We start from the raw sequence: 20,425 nt of genomic DNA on the forward strand, positions 1-20,425 counted from the left end.
CTTTCCTCCAACCCGACAGATGCCGCACTATTTTTAAATGGTTTGAAGTAGCTGGATATATTTTTCCTTGATCTCCATAATTTTCAAAGCACAGAAAAGCAAGTAACATTCTACGGAACCAAATGTTGCTGTAGTCAACGAAGGCCAGTATTCTAAATATTTTTCTACTATTTCATTAACTGTATATAGATGGTCCTATTGTAGAAAAATTTTTTCCTGAAATCTACTTGTTCACATAGATGTTCGGAGTTCTAGATAGTTACAAATTCTTTTGAGGATTATTTTTGTAAAAATTTTATAGTTGTGAGATAGTAAACTTATAGGTCTGTAGTTGTTTATATCTGATTTTATGCCTTTTTTATGAAGAATTATTTCTGATTTCAGCCACTGATTAGAGAAAGTCTCATCTTTCAGGATTATACTATATGAAGGTGGTCTGAAAAGTTCTTGGCCTCGACCATAGATGGCAACACTATTGGAATGATTTTTATTTCTAAATTGGTACATCGGTCATAAGCATCCATGTGAAATTGCAAGTCATTCTATAAAGTAGTTTGTTTTATACAGCTGCTGTCTGAAGCAAAAGTGTTGTCTGTGCAATTATACAATTCTTTGTAAAAGAAAGTTTAATGCCAAAAGAAATTTATTCGAAGTTCATTAAAAGTTTATGGGCACTCTTCTCCTTCGTTTTTGACAATTAAAAAATGGGCCACTGAGTTTAAACATGAGTGTACCATCCTTGAAGATGATCCACGTGAAGGACGTCCAAAAAGTGTAACAACACCAGAAATCATTGATCAAGTGCATGATATGGTGTTGGATGACTGGCGAGTCAAAGTGCATGGAATTGCTGAGACTATAGGCATTTCAAAAGAAAGTGTAGGTTATATTTTGCATGAAGAATTGTAAATGAAAAATCTTTGTGCAAGATGGGTGCCACGCTTGCTCACAGCAGATCAAAAATGCACTTGTATGAAAATCTCTGAGCAGTGCTTGGAGCGTTTTAATGGAAATAAAAATGATTTTGTGCATCAATTTATTACTATGGATAAGACTTGGACTCACCATTACACACCAGAATCCAAACAGCAGTCAAAACAGTGGACAGAAGTTGGTTGTTCAGTGCCAAAGAAGACAAAGTCTGTTCTATCAAGCAGGAAAGGTCATGGCATCGATGTTTTGGGATGCTAAAGGCATTTTGTTTATTAATTATCTTGAAAAGGGTAAAATAACCGGGGAATATTATTCCGATCTTTTAACCAGACTAGACAAAAAAATCTGATCTGTGAAAAAAGACCTGGTTTGTAGAAGAAAAAATCATCTTTCATCCGGACAATGCACCTGCCCACAAAGGTGTTTTGGCAATGGGAAAATTAAGGGATCTGCACTATGAATTGTTGGAACATCCATCCTATTCCCCAGATTTGACTTCTATCTCTTCCCAAAATTATTCCTCGCTGGTCAGTGTTTTTCTTCGAATCAAGAGGTGATTGCAGCTGTAGAGGGGTATTTTGCAGATCTTACTGAGAACCACTACAGGCATTTTGTTTATTAATCATCTTTGAAAGGATAAAACAATAACTGGGGAATATTACTCCAATCTTTTAACCAAACTAGATCAAAAAATTCGTGAGAAAAGACGTGGTTTGCAGGAAAAAAACCCATCTTTCATCAGGACAATTTAGCTCTGTAGCTCAGTCAGTATAGACAAAGCCCTTTGGTTGGAAGGACTGGTGTTCAATTCCCGTCCATGACGTGAGGAACCATTATCTGGTCTCTTTTGACTAAGGGTGAGTTAGCCAGTCTCATACGGAGGTAGAGGGTTTTTTCACCTGGAAATTAGGGTTTTTCATCCATCAGAACAGGCAAACTGGACCTTGAACACACGGATCTACAGTTATAAAATACATACTTAATTCCTCACTAGGAAGGTTCAACCAGTCCTGAGGGGTGGTCGAGGAATGGGGGATAAACCTCACACGAATAAATAAAATCAGGACAACGCACCTGCCCACAAAGGTGTTTTGGCAATGGGAAAATTAAGAGGTCTGCACTATGAATTGTTGGAACATCCACCCTATTCCCCAGATTTGGCTCCCCTTGACTTCTATCTCTTCCCAAAACTAAAATTCTTCTTCGTTGGTTAGCATTTTTCTTTGAATCAAGAGGTGATTGCAGCTGTAGAGGGGTATTTTGCAGATATTACTGAGAACCACTACAGGGATGGGATAACGGCACTGGAGCATCGCTGGAATAAATGTATTAGTTTTAAGGGAGATCATGTTGAAAAATAAAGATAATTTTGAAATTAGAAATTTGTTTTTTCATTGTTAGGCTGAAAACATTTCAGATCACCCTCGTACAGTAAGTAATAATGGCAATAAGTTGTCCAAACCCATATTTGAAAAGCTCTATAAGCACTTCAACCAGTCCTGGACACTTATTGTGTTTCATTTCACCGATAGTTTTAATTTCTATTTCTGTTATCAGTGGAACATTGACATTTTCCACATGTCCATTGTTTGTTGAATTTGATCTGATTATATGGCTTGTATAAAGATCTTTGTATAACTTATTGGCGATGCCTTGAATTTGTTTTCTATTGTTTGTTATATTTCCATTTTTATTTAAGAGACAGGGAATCCATTTTTTGCCTTCCGAAAGACTATTTTTAGTGAGGTTCTATTTTCAATCAATAATGTCTTGTACATATTTCACTTGTATCGAATTTTCTTGGATCATTTTGGATTTCTCTTTTGACAAATTCTGCAAATTTAATCTTATCTCTTGATGAATGTTGCAATCTGTTTTTCTTTAGTATTTTTCTTTCATCTATTAGTATCTTAGTTTTTTGAGAGATCTAATCATTCTTCCTGCCAGTAAAGCTATTTAGAGGTTTAATTGAAGACTTAATAATAGTTTCGATAAAGTTGCAAATATCTTGAACATCAGTTTCTGACTGTCAGATTTTGAGAAACAGTCACTTTTGTCAAATTTTGTTTGTATTTTTCTTTTTGTTAGTCTATTACGTTAGCATTTGACTTTCTTAGTTTGATACATTTAATCCTGTTTTTCTGTTTTGATAATGAGCTCATTCCTCTCACCATTCTATGATCTGTGCTAATTCTAAAATCTTGAGCACCTAGTACAGAGGTAAACAGGATTGTATTTAGACAAAGAATGAAGTCAATCTTCCTCTTGCTATTTCCATCAGAAGAAATACAAGTCCACCATCGGTTAAACCTCTTTTTGAATAGTGAATTCATTATTGTTAAATTATGACTTGTTACTAAGTTAAATAGTAATTCTCCCTATTCCCCGGATTTGGCTCCCTCTGACTTCTATCTCTTCCCAAAACTAAAACTCTTCCTCGCTGGTCAGCATTTTTCTTTGAATCAATGTGAATTTCTAGAGCCATAACCATATGGTCCCAGCACTTTGTCCTGTTGTGATGTCCTTAATTCTATTGTGGCATTGAAGTCTCCATTACTATTAACTCTTGTGTTTTCTTTGGAAATTATACTTGATTATAAAACTCTTCTATTTCTTTCAAACTATGGCTTGAGGTAGGAGTATATACCTGAATGATCGAGATCTCTTTATGAGTTCTATTTTAAGGTTTGTAATTCTTTCTGAGTATCCTTGTTCCTTTCAAGAATCTGCTCAGATAGGCACCTGACATATTCCATTTTATACATTTAAGGGTTTCTTCTTCCAGTTCTAGCCATCTTTCCTCAGATTTAAGTGTTCTAGCATTTAGAGTTGAAATGTATAAGATGGTGGTTTTTCTAGTTTTGGCATCTAATGAAGGCCTTCCAGAAGGATTTGAGCAAACACTATCATTTCTCCTGGGAAGATATGTCAAATCTGTTTTACCCTGTTTTGGCTATGGGCAGTGCAGCTCTTCTTTTTTTCTCTGAAGCATAAATTGAGGGGGATGTGGTCTAATCTCCTACATTGACCAAAATGTTTTGGGAGATGCATTTTTTAGCTTCCTGCTAGCTCCTAAATAGACTGCCTTTAACATGAAGAAAATGCTTTTTGCAGTCGTCCCTAACCTGGAGTAGTCAGACACAACAATGTTTTTAGTAGATAGTGGAAACTAGAGTTTGAAAAAAAGAATCACCTTCTCACCCTCGAATTGCTCTAATAGCACTGGAGGGGGGGGGGGTAAGAGGTAAGCAAGAGAGAGAGAGAGTAGAAGACCAGTCTACAGATATAACTAAGTGTATATTGTAGGGAGTAAGATCGGGATATCTCAGGTTTGCCATGCCCGTACTCACCAGTGTGAGCTCCTGAGAGCAATTTATACAGTTACTAACGGATAATTACCCAAAACAGCACGTGACAGAGGGGAACAGGGGCTTAGCAGTGTTAGATTTGGTAATAGTATCAGAAGATCTATAACTACAGTAGCAACTCTATCTCTGATCAGGGAAAGTAAACATGCAGTCTTGTCCTGAGAGGTTGCTCAACATGTGGAATTTTCAGTCAAGAAAGGTTTTATGTGGAACTAAAAGCTGGTGATTATGACAAACTTAGGAGACAACTTGGAGCAATGCCATGTCATTAGTGTATGGGAAATGGTTAAGGATTGCTTGAGCAAGGCAGTATCAGAAGTGAATATCCAAGGTCAGGAGGATAATCAGAGTAAGGGTTAAGTGAATGACTAACAATATAAAGCAAGAGTTGCAAAAAAGGAAAGCATTGTGGAAGGAATATAAACAAGATGATCAGCATGCCCATGAGCAGTAAAAAGCACAAGCAAGAAGGGTAACTAATATAGGGCAATAGTTGATAAAGGTGATGTAGATATCTTACAGGATAATTTAAATAAATTGGCAGTGTGGACAAAGGATAACAGTTATCAGTTCAATGTTGTAAAATGTAAGGCACTTCAGGATGAAAAAATTACACACTTTTTGTACAATATTGATGCATGTATGTTTGTATTCTTATGGCAGCTATAGTTTTATGTCCAATGTCAAAAGTCACTCTAGAATCTCCTTTGACACTTCATGTATCTCCTGCATTTTGTCATGAAAATGGCAAAGGGGCAGTCACTGATGATATGTTTGATAGTTTGTAGGATATGGGTGCATTCACAGTAAGGCAATTTGCCATATTCCGTTTATGTAGGAGGTAGCCGCATCTGCCCTGGTTCACCCTGATTCTATTGATAGTGTCCATAATCTTCTAGAAAGGAAGAAGCTGCAGGGAGGGGGGGGGTCTTTCACAAGAGAGTCATTTGTTGGCAAGTTCATTGTCCGTTGTTGGTTCCACATGTCATGAGTTGAGGGTGCTGGGCCAGAAAAGGCTCTGGCACTAGTTTACAGGAAACTGATGACGCTAGGGATCTGGGGGGGGGGGGGGGCAGATAGAGATCTAAAGTTCAGAAGACATAGTGCAAGAGTTGGCAAAATAGCTCAGAGGATTACTTGGATGCTGAACACATTTACATTACAAATAAAGATATGTGGCGAAATTGTATCTTTATAAGGATACAATTTGGCCACATGTTGACTACTATGTACAGATTTGGTCATCTACATTTCTTGGGGGGTTCAGGAGATGGCAGAGAGGATTCAGAGATGAGTGACCAAGCTGGTAACAGGGCTGTGGAATGTTCCCTATGAGGATAGATTGAAGGTGTGTAGGTTGCAGAGTTTAGCTGACAGGCAGGGGAGAAAATTGACACAGAAGAATTTTTTCTATACATGGGGAGGGGGAAAACAATGAACACTTGGAAATTGTCTAAGAGTGTGCAGACTAGATTCTTTACTTGGAGAGTGGTGAATAACTGGGATGGATTGTTAGAGGTGGTTGTGAGTGCCTCAACAGTGAATAGGTTTAAGGAGATGTATGACAGGTATTGTGTTAACAGATGAAGTGAGGCTCCTGTGATGAGTGTTTTCAACTCCATGGAGTGCCTGTATAGAATATAATTGCATGGCCTGCATTTATTGGTGGTTACAGGGTTGACACTGGGGAGTTCTTTTGCTTGGTTGAACAGTGGGAAGGAGTGATGACAAGAGGCCATTCCTGGAAGTTACGAAAGGAAACTGTGAGCAAGAGGGTGAGGAGTGGTTTCTTTGCATGGAGGGTGGTTGAATCGTGGACTGCATTGCCTGATGGAGTGGTGAGAGCGAGAACGGTCAATGAATTTAAGAAGTGGTATGATAGACTGTGTTTCTTAGGGGGGAACCTCCCCCCTCGATGAGTCTTGACAGACTTTATGTTCTTAGGAAGGACCTCCCATGACGAGTCTTTTGACTCCATGGAGGCCTGAATAATAATAATAATATTGTGCTAATCTGCAATGCATGGCACATCTTTATATCCCCCCTCCTCTGCTTTATAGCAGTAACTAACAAAAATGGAATTAAACATTTTTTTTTTTTTTTGACATTCACAAGATATCTCACTCTCCTATTCTTCATACAAAAAATCCAGAAATCGTAACAAAGTGTCATTTGCATCATTTTGTACCACAAATTGTCACTTCAAACACCTTGCATCCTTAACTAAAATATTGCTGATTTTTCTTTTCTCCTATGCAACATTCTTTTGGCACTGAGAACACTTTTCAAGAAACTGGTTTTAAACTTTGCTTAAACAAGCTTTAAAAAAAGAGAGAGATGAAAAAATTCTTTTTTTTTTTTTTTTGCCATTAAAGATGGAGGTGGAAGCTTATATTAAACATATATAGCAACAAAGAAATGAAAATAAGAATGATAAGACCAACAATTTGTAATTGAAAATTGCAGCACTTATTGAAATGTAAACACTAACTGTTAGCAAGAAAAATGAAATGCACTAATCTTAAACACTGACAGCAATATTTCATAAGGATATACTTTTTCCTCTCTGTTACAAGTTTATTTTCATATTTCCTGAGGTGACATGTTTTGTATTCTCATCAATTAAAGTTCAATTATGAATTTTCTTTAAAATTATTAATTTTGTTGAAAGTTTTTCACTTGGTTATATTATAATTAAAGATACCAAGAAATTATATACTTGGTTTAATCCATGGATTAAACCAAGTACATCATTTCTTGGTATGTTTAATTTATTATTAATTTACCTTATCTTCTGAGAAACAAGCAATTTCCAAACAAACTTTTCCAGATCAAATGTAGCTCTTTAGTTTTAATGTATACAACTGCAAAGGCCAGGTAATGAACTGTATGCAAGTCATTTTTTTTTTTTTTTTTTTTTTAATCAAAGCTGGTAATTATGTTAAATAACACTGAGGTTGGGTGATTATGATAATAATAATAACATAAGAATCTATAAATGAGAATTGTGAAGTTTCACAGATCCTGATTCTTCTAAAAGTTTTACATTATGAACATAACTTGTTTTTAATTTAAATTTCTTAAGTTAATAACATATTACTGAAACGATAATCAAGTTACTCTTGCGTTTTTACTTGCCTGCTAACATTTAACTAATAAAACCTTGACAGGCCTAGACTGTCAATTCACAGTTAACGAATTTGTTATTGAAATTTAGAGTGGCGAGAGAGAAATGGAATATAAGGGACATTACTCTACACAATAATAGATAACGAACTACACATTAAAATTAGCTAGATAGAACTTTTCAGAAAAACACAGAAAAAAAAAATATATACACATAATACTTAATGAAAAAATTTTCCAAAGATGGTGTATTAAGCTTGAATTACACACGAGATGCAGGCTGTTGGAAATATCACTATATATAATTCTGTAATCGATGAGATTAACACGTAATCTTATTTAAAAGTGATCGTAAATAGCAAAACTCCATCGAAGTATTGGGCCTCTGTGACATTTCTGGAATAAAGTTAGTCCATAATAGATATGGATTTACAATGAAAGCCACCGAACACAATTCCCCAACAAGGTGGCTATTCTCATCGGTGCCAATATCCTATAACGGGGTTTCAGGTGGAGGGCGCTGCAGGCTGAGATAAAGAATGTGACGTCATTTAGGGAAAGGTACAGGTAACAAATCTTCAACTTATTTTCCACGTGTGGTTAGCATTTCTCTAATTTGCCAATGTTGTTAATCAACGAATATGGTTAATTATTGTTGCGTTTATGGTTGCAAAAATAGCAGTAAAACTGAAAACGTAACTTTTCACCGTTTTCCTTCCGACGAAAGACTAGCTGCAGAATGGAGAATTAAACTTCATATAGAAAGACCCGTGACAAAATGGATGCCTGTTTGCTCTATTCATTTTAAAGACAGTGATTTTCTTTGTGTTAGAGGTGAGGATTATAATTATACTATTGAAAAATTCCAAAAAAAAAAAACTATGAAGCAACGCCAAAGGTGCTGTTAAGGAAGAATTCTACACGACGGAAAAGATTTGAGTAGAATGTATTGAACATCAAGCACACGTCAGCAATTATTTCGACCTCTGTTAGCGCGTCCCATTATCTCCCCGCGAAACGGTACCTACAAATTATTTTTTAAATGAAAAAAAAAAAAAAAAAAAATATATATATATATATATATATATATATATATACATACACGAAAACAACAACGCAAAAAAAAAAAAAAAAAAGACAAAGTTTAAAAAAAATTTTTTTTTTTAAGTTCCGGTTCATATTTGTTGTGTTTTATTAATTTTATATTATATTGGTAGATGATCTAAAATATATCCATACTAGATTTTCCAGTAGAATGGAAGTTAGGTTATTCCTGTACTTTGAAACTGAATTGAAATAATTGACATAGGACATAGAGGCATAATAACTTAAGAGCTTTCTTTATATTGGTCCCTTTACAGCTTTCAGGTTCCATAGTGCTTTTATTAGATCTTCTATGCTCTTGGATCCTACCTTCATGTTATTTTCATTTTGCCACTGTGGAGGTCATCAACATTCTAGTATTATATAACTTATTAATATTTTATAACTGAAAAATTTTAGGTTAAGAATTGTTGAAAAGTGTATACAGATGACTGTGATGTTTAACACTGCATCTGTATTAACATATTTTGCTTAACATCAGTTGATATGTCTGAAAATTGTCGGATTTTCAGACATATCAACCAAGGAATTAAAATAATAATAGTAATAAGTCTTATTAGCACCTTCCACGAATGCCTGAATAATAATAATAATTATTATTATTATTAGTAGTAGTAGTAGTAGTAGTCTACACCACTAATTGCATGCAGTGTCTCCCTCTCTCTCAACCACCATCTTATCTAACATTGAACTCATGAACAGCTGTTATGCATAACACACCCCCAACAGCACATTCCACTGATCCACTGCATACATACATATATTATTATTATTATGATTCAGACCTTCATGGAGTCAAAGACTCATCGTGGGAGGCCCATCCTAGAAAGTACAAGTCTATCATACCACTCCTTGAACTCATGGCCGTTCATTGTCTCTCCATTCTATCAGGCAATGCATTCCATGGTTTCAACCACCCTCCATGCAAAGAAACACCCTCTTGCTCACAGCTTTCTTTTGTAACTTCCAGGGATGACCCCTTATCCTCCCCCCCCGTTCCACCAAGTCAACCCTGTAACTCTCTCACAGCAGTTTAAAAGTCTCAATCATATCATCTCACCTTCTTATTTGTATATATATATATATAATCTCATGATCTTGTCTTATTCCCCCCCCCCCCACTCTCATGTCAATTATTTTTATATAGAGGAATTTAAATTACTTGGTATATAAGATATATATATATATATATATATATATATATATATCTATTCTATATATATATTTTATTGGAGTATTTCATTCTAGAGGAGTCAGTTTTAATGCTAGAGGAATTGGGCAGGTTTCAGGTTTAGAAGTACGGGAGGAGAGTGTGTTTCAGATACTGAGTACTCTGGATGTCAGTAAAGCTTTGGGACTGGATGGTATTTCACCACGAGTTTTGAGAGAATGTGCTAGGGAAGTGTCTAATTATAGGCCAGTTTCTGTGTCATCAGTAGTTGTTAAGATCTTGGAGAAAGTAGTGAGGGACCGTATACAGCATTGGGCAGATGAGGGTAATGTTATCTGTGAGTGTCAACATGGATTTGTGAAAGGGCACTCTTGTTTTAGCAATATGCTAGCCTTTTATGATAAAGTTACATGAGCATTAGATGAGGGAAAGGCATATACTGCCATTTTCTTAGACTTAGCGAGGGCATTTGACAGGGTGCCACATGATAAGCTGATATTTAAGTTGCAGCACATGGGTCTGGATGTCAGATTGGTCAACTGGATTCAGGATTGGCTGTCCGATAGGTATCAGAGAATTGTGTATGGTGGGGCAGTTTCAAGGAAGCAGAGGTTTACAAGTGGGGTCCCACAGGGCTCAGTACTAGGACCTATATTGTTTAACCTTTATATCAATGATATTGTCAGTGGATTGCAAGGAGATATTCAGTTGTTTGCAGATGTTGCAAAGCTGGGAAGGATTATTAGTAATAGTGCAGATGCAGCAGCCCTGCAAGAGGATTTGAATAAGCTAAATAGATGTGCAAATGAATGGGAGTGTCGGTTTAATGCAGCAAAATGTAAGGTCTTGAGGTTTGGGAAACATCGATGGGACACTACATACTCTATGGGAGGAGTCATACTTGAGGAAGTAGGAGAACCAAGAGATCTGGGGTTGATGATATAGAAACCTGAAATTTAGGGGACATATTGCGTAGGTGGTGAAGGTAACACTGAGGATTGCTACAATAATGAGAAGGAGGCCATCCCTGGAAGTTACGAAAGGAAACTGTGAGCAAGAGGGTGAGGAGTGGTTTCTTTGCATGGAGGGTGGTTGAACCATGGACTGCATTGCCTGATGGAGTGGTGAGAGCGAGAACGGTCAATGCATTTAAGGAGTGGTATGATAGACTTTGTGTTTCTTAGGGGGACCTCCCCTCGATGAGTCTTGACAGACTTTATGTTCTTAGGAAGGACCTCTCACGACGAGTCTTTTGACTCCATGGGGGCCTGAATAATAATAATAATAATAATAATAATAAAGCTCTCCCCTATCATTAACATATAAGTTAGTCAAGAATGATGTTAAATTAGTCAGTCTGGTTGGCTGGCTGAATGGAGGGATATGCTGATCAGTAGGCCGTGTATTTCAATCCCAATATACTATAGATGTTTATGAATGTCTTTAAATGTTAAGTAATTTTCATTACTTGATGTGAGGCTCCCTATATTCCTTCATGGAGGCCTCAAGCGACTTGAAAAGAGTACTATGTTTTGGCCATAAGTAGTGTTCCTGGACTCTTAGCTAATCATAATGGTACTAAGGTGTTATGGTATAACCTTTTTAAGGTGGAGTTATCATAAAAGAACAACAACAACAACAACAAAACAGACCATATGGCAGTATTGATCACTTTCCTTTTCTAGGGTACATGTGTTCCATGCACCATTTGTTACCTCATTTTATCCCCTACCTGGCAATTTTTTTTTCCAGGTGGGAATTGAACTTCATAGTCCAGCATGAGACCACTTCCCTATTTATTGGAGACCGGAAGTGGCTTGAAAAAGTTCCATGTTTGGTCTCTAAGGCAGGTTTCATTTCCAGGCTGTATAAAAAATAATTTTAAAAAATACAAAAAAATGTATATAAAATCAATAACAGTAATAAAAAAAATCCTAAGCCCACCCATGGTGTGACTGTACTATAGATTTACAAATAGACCTTTAATGGGTGGGAACCACATAAATAAAATAAAATAAATAATTTTCCTATATCTAACTCATCTATCCTAATTTCAATATCAATTTATTATGAAATAATTTGTCAAAGGATTTTGCAGAATATTATTATTACCCAAAGATCTCATGGAGTCAAAGACTCATCTGGGAGGTCCTTTTATCACACATACATCTCATCATACCGTGTCTTAAACACACTCAAACTCCTTGCAGACACCATACTCTCAGGCAAGGCATTCCAATCATTCACAACTCTGCACAAAAAAACCTGCCTCTCACTTCCCTACTCAAACCCTCTTTACACAGTTTCCAGGGATGACCTCTGGTTCTCCCCCTGATCTCCCACTATTCTCTGTAGAACTTCTCCACCATTGATCTTATAACAACCCCTTACCAACTTCTAGGTCTCTATCATATCTCCCCTCTTCCTCCTCTCCACCAGACTCTGCAAATTACATCTTCTCAATCTTTCTCATATTCAACATTCCAGAGGTCAGAAATTGCCTTTGGACCCTTTCCAACATTTCTTCATTCTTCGGAAAACCCGGTGACCAAATCTGGGCACAATAGTCCATGTGTGGCCTAATCAAAGCCTTATACAACGGAACAAGAATCTCCCTACTTCTATACGTCAGTGTCCTCCGCATCATTCCCAGAAGCCTTTGTGTTTTCACAATTTTGGGGATGTGTCCCCTAAATTTTAGATCCTTATCTAATATCACCCCAAGATCTCTTATTTCTTCTACCTCCAACAATATATTCTCACCAAGCATAAATTCTGCATCCCATATTTGTTTTCCAAATTTTAAAACCTTACTTGCAACATTGAACTCATATCCTCATCTGCTTGCCCAATCACTCAATCTATTCAAGTCCTCTTGCAAGGCCACAACATCACTACTCTTTATGGTTCGTCCCAACTTTGCATCATCTGCAAACAACTGAATATCTCCATCCAAACCCTTGCCAATATCATTAATATACAAGTTAAACAATAATGGCCCTAAAACAGACCCCTGAGGAACTTCACTAGTGACTTTCCTTTTCCTAGATATCACACCCCCATACACAACTTGTTGATACCTATCAGATAGCCAGTTTCCAATCCAATGCACTAATCTATTATCCAACCCAATCTGTTCTAGTTTGACTATCAACTTATCATGAGGTACTCTATCAAAAACCTTTGCAAAATCCAAGTATATTACTGTGCATCCTTCTCCTCTGTCCAAGGAAGCAGTCACTTTATTGTAATAAGTAAGTAGTTTACTAAAACATGACCTCCCTTTAGCAAATCCATGCTGTCCATCAAAGATAATACCATTGTTGTCAACCTAACTCTGGATCCTAGTTCTCACAAGCTTCTTCAACAACTTAACCACAACAACTGATGCACAGATAGGCCTATAGTGTGATGCTTGAGTTCGATCACCTCCTTTATGAAGTGGCACAATCTTGCCCTCCTTCCACTCTTTAGGAACTTGACCAAGTGCAAGACTTGTATTAAAAAAATATGTCAAGGCAGGTGTCAACTCCCTGGAACATTTTCCTTCAGAATATGCGGTGATATATTATCAAGTCCACAGCCTTATTTACATCTAGTTTACTCATCTCCCCATACACCTCTTGCTCACTTACAGTTAGTCTCTCTCTCTCCTCCCCATCATCAACTGCTCTCAATCTCTCCATGAAGTCACATTCACAAGATTGAAAGATCTTTATGAATCTGCTCATTAAGTATCTCCACCACACATTGTGCAATAGCTGTCTTTATACCATTTTCTCCAATCAATGTCATCCTTCCATAATCATTCTTTCTTTTGCTGGCTGCATATCGAAAGAACTCCTTAGGATTCTTTTTGGCTTCATTAGCTGACTGCTGTTCATACCTCTCTTTAGCTACTCTCACCAACCAAGTCATCCTCCTTGCCTGGTCTTTGTAGACCTCATGAAATTGGTTATTTCCACTTTTCTTCTGCTGCCTCCACAATGCCCTTTTTCTCTGTATTGCATGCTTAATCTCTTTATTCATCCATCTCACCCCTACCTTATTTAACCTTCTCACTTGGAATACATTTAGACATTTCATTTACTAGATAATTTTTAAAAATCCCCCAAGCTGCATTGATCTCTTTTTCCAGCTAACTCCTCATTCCACGCTACACCCGCAAGCTGTCTCATGAGCTCTTCATAATCACCCCCCCCCCTTGTAGTTCCACATATACCCTTTTCTCACAGGGGTCCTCACACTTCTGACAACCACTCAGGTAATCACCTCATGGTCACTCTCACCAATTGGTGGATGATTTGACACCTCATTTATAATTACATCCTCTGATGAGATGACCAAATCCAATACCCTTAATCCTCGTCTGCCTTCTGTTATATACTGTCTGAGGTAGTTATCCCTCAAAAACTCAAGAAACTCATTTTCTTTACTCCCAGTTGCTATCTCATCATTCTAGTCTATATTGCCATAATTAAAATCACCCATAATGATTACTCTTTGCTTATTTGCTTGGCTAATTTGACTATACATTTCACTATTACCACCATCCACATTACCTGGTCTATAACAACATCCCACCAGGTATTTGATTCCATTTTACCTCTATCTCACACCATACTGCCTCAAAACCACTGGCACAATTTCCATTTTGCATCTCTACTTTGTATGGACATAACTCTTTCTCTATCATTAATAGTATTCTCCCTCCCTTTTTACTCCTCCAACCTCACGAAACACATCTTACCCTTCCATCTCTATTCCTGTCAGGATGTCATCCTCTTCCAACCATGTATCACTACATATATGTGTGTGCCTTACTTTTTCATAATTTTTGCTGTTATAATATGCAAATAAACTGCCAAAATAGAATCTAAGCAATTAATTCTGACAATTTCCATAATGAATCTTGCTGTTATTTACCAATAATCTTGATACACAGTTTGGTTTATAATTCGAGCTGCAATCTTGTTAGTTTCTTCCCCTGCCCATTTTTTTCCTTTCTTTTTTGCACATGTAACAGTTTTCATATACTCTTTTCACACTTTCACTTCTACAAGGCTCTCATAGCTACTTCCATGTAATTTTTTCATTACACAAACATGGCTATAGCATAAAGTCTCTCCCCCTCCACTCTCTTATAACATTGAGTTAAGTGAACTAAAAGGTCTCCTTCTCCTTTACTTCTATTCCCTTCTTTTTCAAGCTTTGTACTATTTCACACTTAACAGCATGAAATACTTAGATAAAATGCTTATTAAATACATTTAATTGTATGGTTCAATTGGAATGAATACAGCACATTCAGGGTGTTCGGGATAAATTTGACATATTTATAATTAATTATATTTTTCCGTAAGTTACATGTATTAACACACACTTCTCTTCATTTAAAAGTTTGGACCCTTCTTCATTCATATACAAGATGTCAGAAAGGATGGATAGCTGGAACCCACCTGAATCATGGAAGAGAATAACTTGTATCATGATGATTCGTGCCCGCCATCAAAATAAGGATATTACGACTGCTGCCCAATGCTCCCTGAATACAGTAAAAACAATCAGGCATGAACTAGAGACTTGCAATGGTGACTACGAGGATGTAGCAAGAAGAAAGATCCCTAGCAGACGATCTGATTGCGTTCGTACAGCAGAATTCCTCGCAAATATGCAGGAACAGGTGTTGAAGAACCCTGGCATTGGAATTCGGGCTTTGTTCGTGGAGTTGCTAACTGTAGTCAAGCCCTGGATAACAAGGGTAGCCAATGGTAGGCCGTATGTATGGCAGCAGGATTCGGCCCCTTGCCACACCTCTGGGAAAAGTCAAAAATGGTTGTCTGAAAATTTCTACGACTTCACCAGTCCAAATGTTTGGCCTCCAAACTCCCCAGACCTTAACCCCATGGATTATTTTGTATGGGGCGCAGTTGAAAAAGACACCAATCGCACTTCCAGTAATACAAAAGCCCAGTTAATGGATAAAATTAAAACAGTTTTTGCGGCCCTTCCCAGGGAGACTGTAGCATCAGCTTGTTCGAGGTTCCGAAGCAGAATTGAAGCTGTGATCGATGCTAATGGTGGTTATTTTGAGTAAATCTTGTTGATAGTATTGTAATTAACTCTGCCTGTAATGTTTTTTTGTCAATTCATTAAATTTAATAGATACAAAGAAGATTTTCTTTTTCCTTACGAAACTGTCAAATTTATCCCGAACACCCTGTATAAATAATTAAGTAATTAAACTTAATAAATAAATAATAAATAATTAAGTTTAATCGATTCCTATTTGTTCATGTTGTTTCCATTATGTTGTTTCCTCTTCCTCTTACATCCTGATGAAGGTAACTCTCCTTCAGATGCATTCAAGAAATTATTTTTTTGTTGTTATCAGATATTTTCTGTTTTCATTCCAGTCCACTCTCCATTAATAAAATTATCTGTAATGTTCACTTGCTTCATTTTTGCCAAACCAGTTTGCTTAAACATTTCCTATCATAATTCTTCACATTTTCAACCCTATTGTGGTTTTGAGTCAGTATGGTGTGAGATAGAGATGAATGGCATGAAATACTTGATGGGATGTTGTTATCGACCAGGTAATGTGGATGGTGGTGATAATGAAATGTACAATCAAATTAGCCAAGTAAATAAGAAAAGGGTGATCATTATGAGTGATTTTAATTATGGCAATATAGACTGGAATGATGAGATAGCAACTGGAAGTAAAGAAAATGAGTTACTTGAGTTTTTGAGGGATAACTACCTCAGACAGTATGTAACGGAGGGCACACAAGGATTGAGGGTCTTGGATTTGGTCATCTCATCAGAAGATGTAATTATAAATGAGGTGTCAAATCATCCACCAATTCGTGAGAGTGACCATGAGGTGATTACCTGGGTGGTTGCCAGCAGTGCGAGGACCTCTGTGAGAAAAGAGTATATGTGGAACTACAAGGGGGGGGGATGATTATGAAGAGCTCAGGAGACAGTTTGCGGGTGTAGCATGGAATGAGGAGTTAGCTGGAAAAGAGATCAATGCAGCTTGGGGGATTTTCAACAACTGTTTAGTAGATACAATGTCTAAATGTATTCGAAGGGTGAGAAGGTTAAATAAGGTGGGTGTGAGATGGATGAATAAAGAGATTAAGCATGCGATACAGAGAAAAAGGGCATTGTGGAGGCAGTATAAGAGAAGTGGAAATAACCAATTCCATGAGGTCTACAAAGATCAAGCAAGGAGGATGACTTGGTTGGTGAGGGTATCTAAAGAGTGGTATGAACAGCAGTTGGCTAATGAAGTCAAAAATAATTCCAAGGAGTTCTTTCGATATGTAGCCAGCAAAAGAAAGAATAATTATGGAAGGATGACATTGATTGGAGAAAATGGTATAAAGACAGCTGATACAGAATGTGTGGTGGAGATACATAATGAGCAGTTCATAAAGATCTTTCAATCTTGTGAATGTGACTTCATGGACGGATTGAGAGCAGTTTATGATGGGGAGGAGAGATTGACTGTAGGTGTGCAAGAGGTGTATGGGGGAGTTGAGTAAACTAGATTTTAATAAGGCTGTGGGACTTGATAATATATCACCGCGTATTCTGAAAGAATGTGCCAGGGAGTTGACATCTGCCTTGACATATTTTTTTAATATGAGTCTTGCACTCGGTCAAGTTCCTAAGGTGTGAAAGGATGACAAGATTGTGCCAATTCATAAAGAAGGTGATCGAACTGAAGCACCAAACTATAGGCCTATCTGTATGTCAGGTGTTGTGGTTAAGTTGTTGGAGAAGCTTGTGAGAATTAGGATCCAGAGTTGTGTTGATAACAATGGTATTATCTTTGATGGACAGCATGGATTTGCTAAAGGGTGGTCATGTTTTAGTAATCTACTTACTTATTACAATAAGGTGACTGATTTATACAGAGGAAAAGGATACACAGTAATATACTTGGATTTCGCAAAGGCTTTTGATAGAGTACCTCATGATAGGTTGATAGTCAAACTAAAGCAGATGGGGTTGGATATTAGATTAGTGCATTGGATTGGAGACTGGCTATCTGATAAGTATCAACAAGATGTGTATGGGGGAGGGTATCTAGGAAAAGGAAAGTCACTAGTGGAGTGCCTCAGGGATCTGTTTTAGGTCCATTGCTGTTTAACTTGTATATTAATGATATTGGTGAAGATTTGGATGGAGATATTCAGTTGTTTGCAGATGATGCAAAGTTGGGACGAACCATGAAGTGTAGTGAAGATGTTGTAGCCTTACAGGAAGACTTGAATAAATTGAGTGATTGGGCACGGAAATGGGGATGTGAGTTCAATGTTGCAAAATGTAAGGTTTTGAAATTTGGAAAACAAAGATGGGATGCAGAATTTATGCTTGGTGAGAATATATTGTTGGAGGTGGAGGAAATAAGAGATCTTGGGGTGATATTAGATAAGGATCTAAAATTTTGGGGACACATCGCTAAAATTGTGAAGACAACACAAAGGCTTCTGGGAATGATGCAGAGGACACTAACGTGTAGAAGTAGGGAGATTCTTGTTCAGTTGTATAAGGCTTTGATTAGGCCACACATGGACTATTGTGCCCAGATTTTGTCACCGGGTTTTCAGAAGGATGAAGAGATGTTGGAAAGGGTCCAAAGGAGACTGACTAAGGTAGTTTCTGATCTCTGGAATGTTGAGTGTGAGGAAAGATTGAGAAGATGTAATTTGCAGAGTCTGGTGGACAGGAGGAAGAGGGGAGATATGATAGAGACCTAGAAGTTGGTAAGGGGTTTTTATAAGATCAGTGGTGGAGAAGTTCTACAGAAAATAGTGGGAGTCAGGGGAGAAGCAGAGGTCATCCCTGGAAACTGTATAAAGAGGGTGTGAGTAGGGGAGTGAGAGGCAGTTTTTTTTCATGCAGTTGTGAATGATTGGAATGCCTTGCCTGAGAATGTGGTGTCTGCAAAGAGTTTGAATGTGTTTAAAACACAGTATGATGAGCTGTGTGTGTGATAAAGGGACCTCCCAGATGAGTCTTTGACTCCATGAGGTCTTGGGGTGGTAATAATAATAATAATAATAATAATTAGAAGCTCCCCAGTCAACTAGCATCAAACTATGTGTTGATGAGCTGTGGGGGAAATGATGTTAATGTAGTATATGGGAATTGATTAGAATGCATCTGACAAAAACAACATATAACTGTATATCAAGAGTTATATGAAAAATAGAGTATGAATGAAATGTAGCAATAGTAGTCTGTATGGAATAGAAGATGTTATAAAGGAGATTCAGGGCAGCTGGTGTAATCCAGTGCATGAAGAGCATAAAATACAAGCTAAAAAGTGACAAGAATGACAAGAAAAGAGAAAGTAGCAGAGTCGGAATGACTGGACATGTCTTCCTTCATGTGGAAGAGAACCAGGTTCATTTCTCATGATGAGAGGAATGGGAGTGAACAATGGGTTCTCAGACTCCAGAAATGTCGTCCAATAATAATATTATGAGAAGAGATTGGCTAGTCAAGCCAAACATAATTCAAGGGAATTTTTCTGTGGGCAGCATGAAGAAGAATAATTATGGAAAGGTGACTGGTAATGTTGGTGGATGGTTATGGTAGTAGAGTGAACATGGCAAAGAATTTAATGGAATTATTTAATGATCATTTTGTCAGTGTATATCATACTAATGTGAATGATGCTGTGTAACATTTAGAAGGGAGTTAAATGATAGAGGGATTGGATTTTAAAAAAATCAGAGATGTATAAAGTGTTGATAGAGATTGACGACAATAAGGTTATAGAAATGGATGACATATTATTATTATTATTATTATTTTTATGTGAAAAGGAGTTCAAGGCCTCATCGATGGCAGGCACCTACTCTACAGCTTTCTGTCTCCACCAACTACAGCGAGCCACAACTACTATCATCATCTACAGCAACGCAATCTACTGCCCACCATCACTACTAGTTTTTTCACAGACAATCACAAACATCCATGCCCATGTTGGGATTTGAACCCGCAGCCTTTTGGCTGGAGAGCGGATATGCTAAAAACTCAGCCAACCAGGCCATATCACTATGCATTTTTAGGAGATGTGTAAAATAATTAGATATGCCTTTGACCTTGTTGTTTAATGAGAGTCTTTATTATTATTATTATTATTATTATTCAGGCTTGCATGGAGTCAAAAGACTCATCATGGGAGGTCCTTTCTAAGAAACACAAGTCTATCAAGACTCATCGAGGTAGGTCCCTCCTAGGAAACACAAAGTCTATCATACCACTCCTTAAATGCATTGACCGTTCTCGCTCTCACCACTCCATCAGGCAATGTATTCCATGATTCAACCACCCTCCATGCAAAGAAACCACACCTCAACTTCTTTCTCACAGTTTCCTTTCGTAACTTTCAGGGCTGGGCCCCTTGTCATGACTCCTTCCCGCTGTTCAACCAAGCGAAAGAATTCCCCAGTGTCAACCCTGTAACCACCTCTCAACAGTTTAAAAGTCTCAATCATATCACCCCTCCTTCTATCCACGAAACTCTGCAGTCCACACTCCCTCAACCGATCCTCATAACTAACATTGTACAGTCTCGACACCATCTTTGTTATCCGTCTTTGTACCCTTTCCACAGTTATTTTATCCCCTTCAAATCCTGGGGACCAGATCTGAGAACAATAGTCCAAGTGTCGTCTGATCAGGGTCTTATACA

At 37.4% G+C, this 20,425-nt stretch overlaps 1 protein-coding gene across 1 annotated transcript in view; it reads left to right on the plus strand.

Moving 5' to 3' along the window:
* Positions 1-7,220: 7,220 nt before the first annotated feature.
* The window catches only part of LOC150107476 (uncharacterized), a 574,892-nt gene continuing 561,687 nt past the window's right edge, over positions 7,221-20,425 (plus strand). The window contains exon 1 of the mRNA XM_090392109.1: positions 7,221-8,261. Coding sequence (XP_090248235.1) covers positions 8,069-8,261 — 193 coding nt within the window. The 5' untranslated portion in view covers positions 7,221-8,068. The remainder of the gene's footprint in view (positions 8,262-20,425) is intronic.

The sequence above is a fragment of the Typopeltis vanoorti genome, chromosome 4 (genome assembly GCF_054136105.1).
Source record: "Typopeltis vanoorti isolate ZY-2024b chromosome 4, IOZ_Tvanoo_1.0, whole genome shotgun sequence".
Taxonomy (NCBI): Eukaryota; Metazoa; Arthropoda; class Arachnida; order Uropygi; family Thelyphonidae; genus Typopeltis; species Typopeltis vanoorti.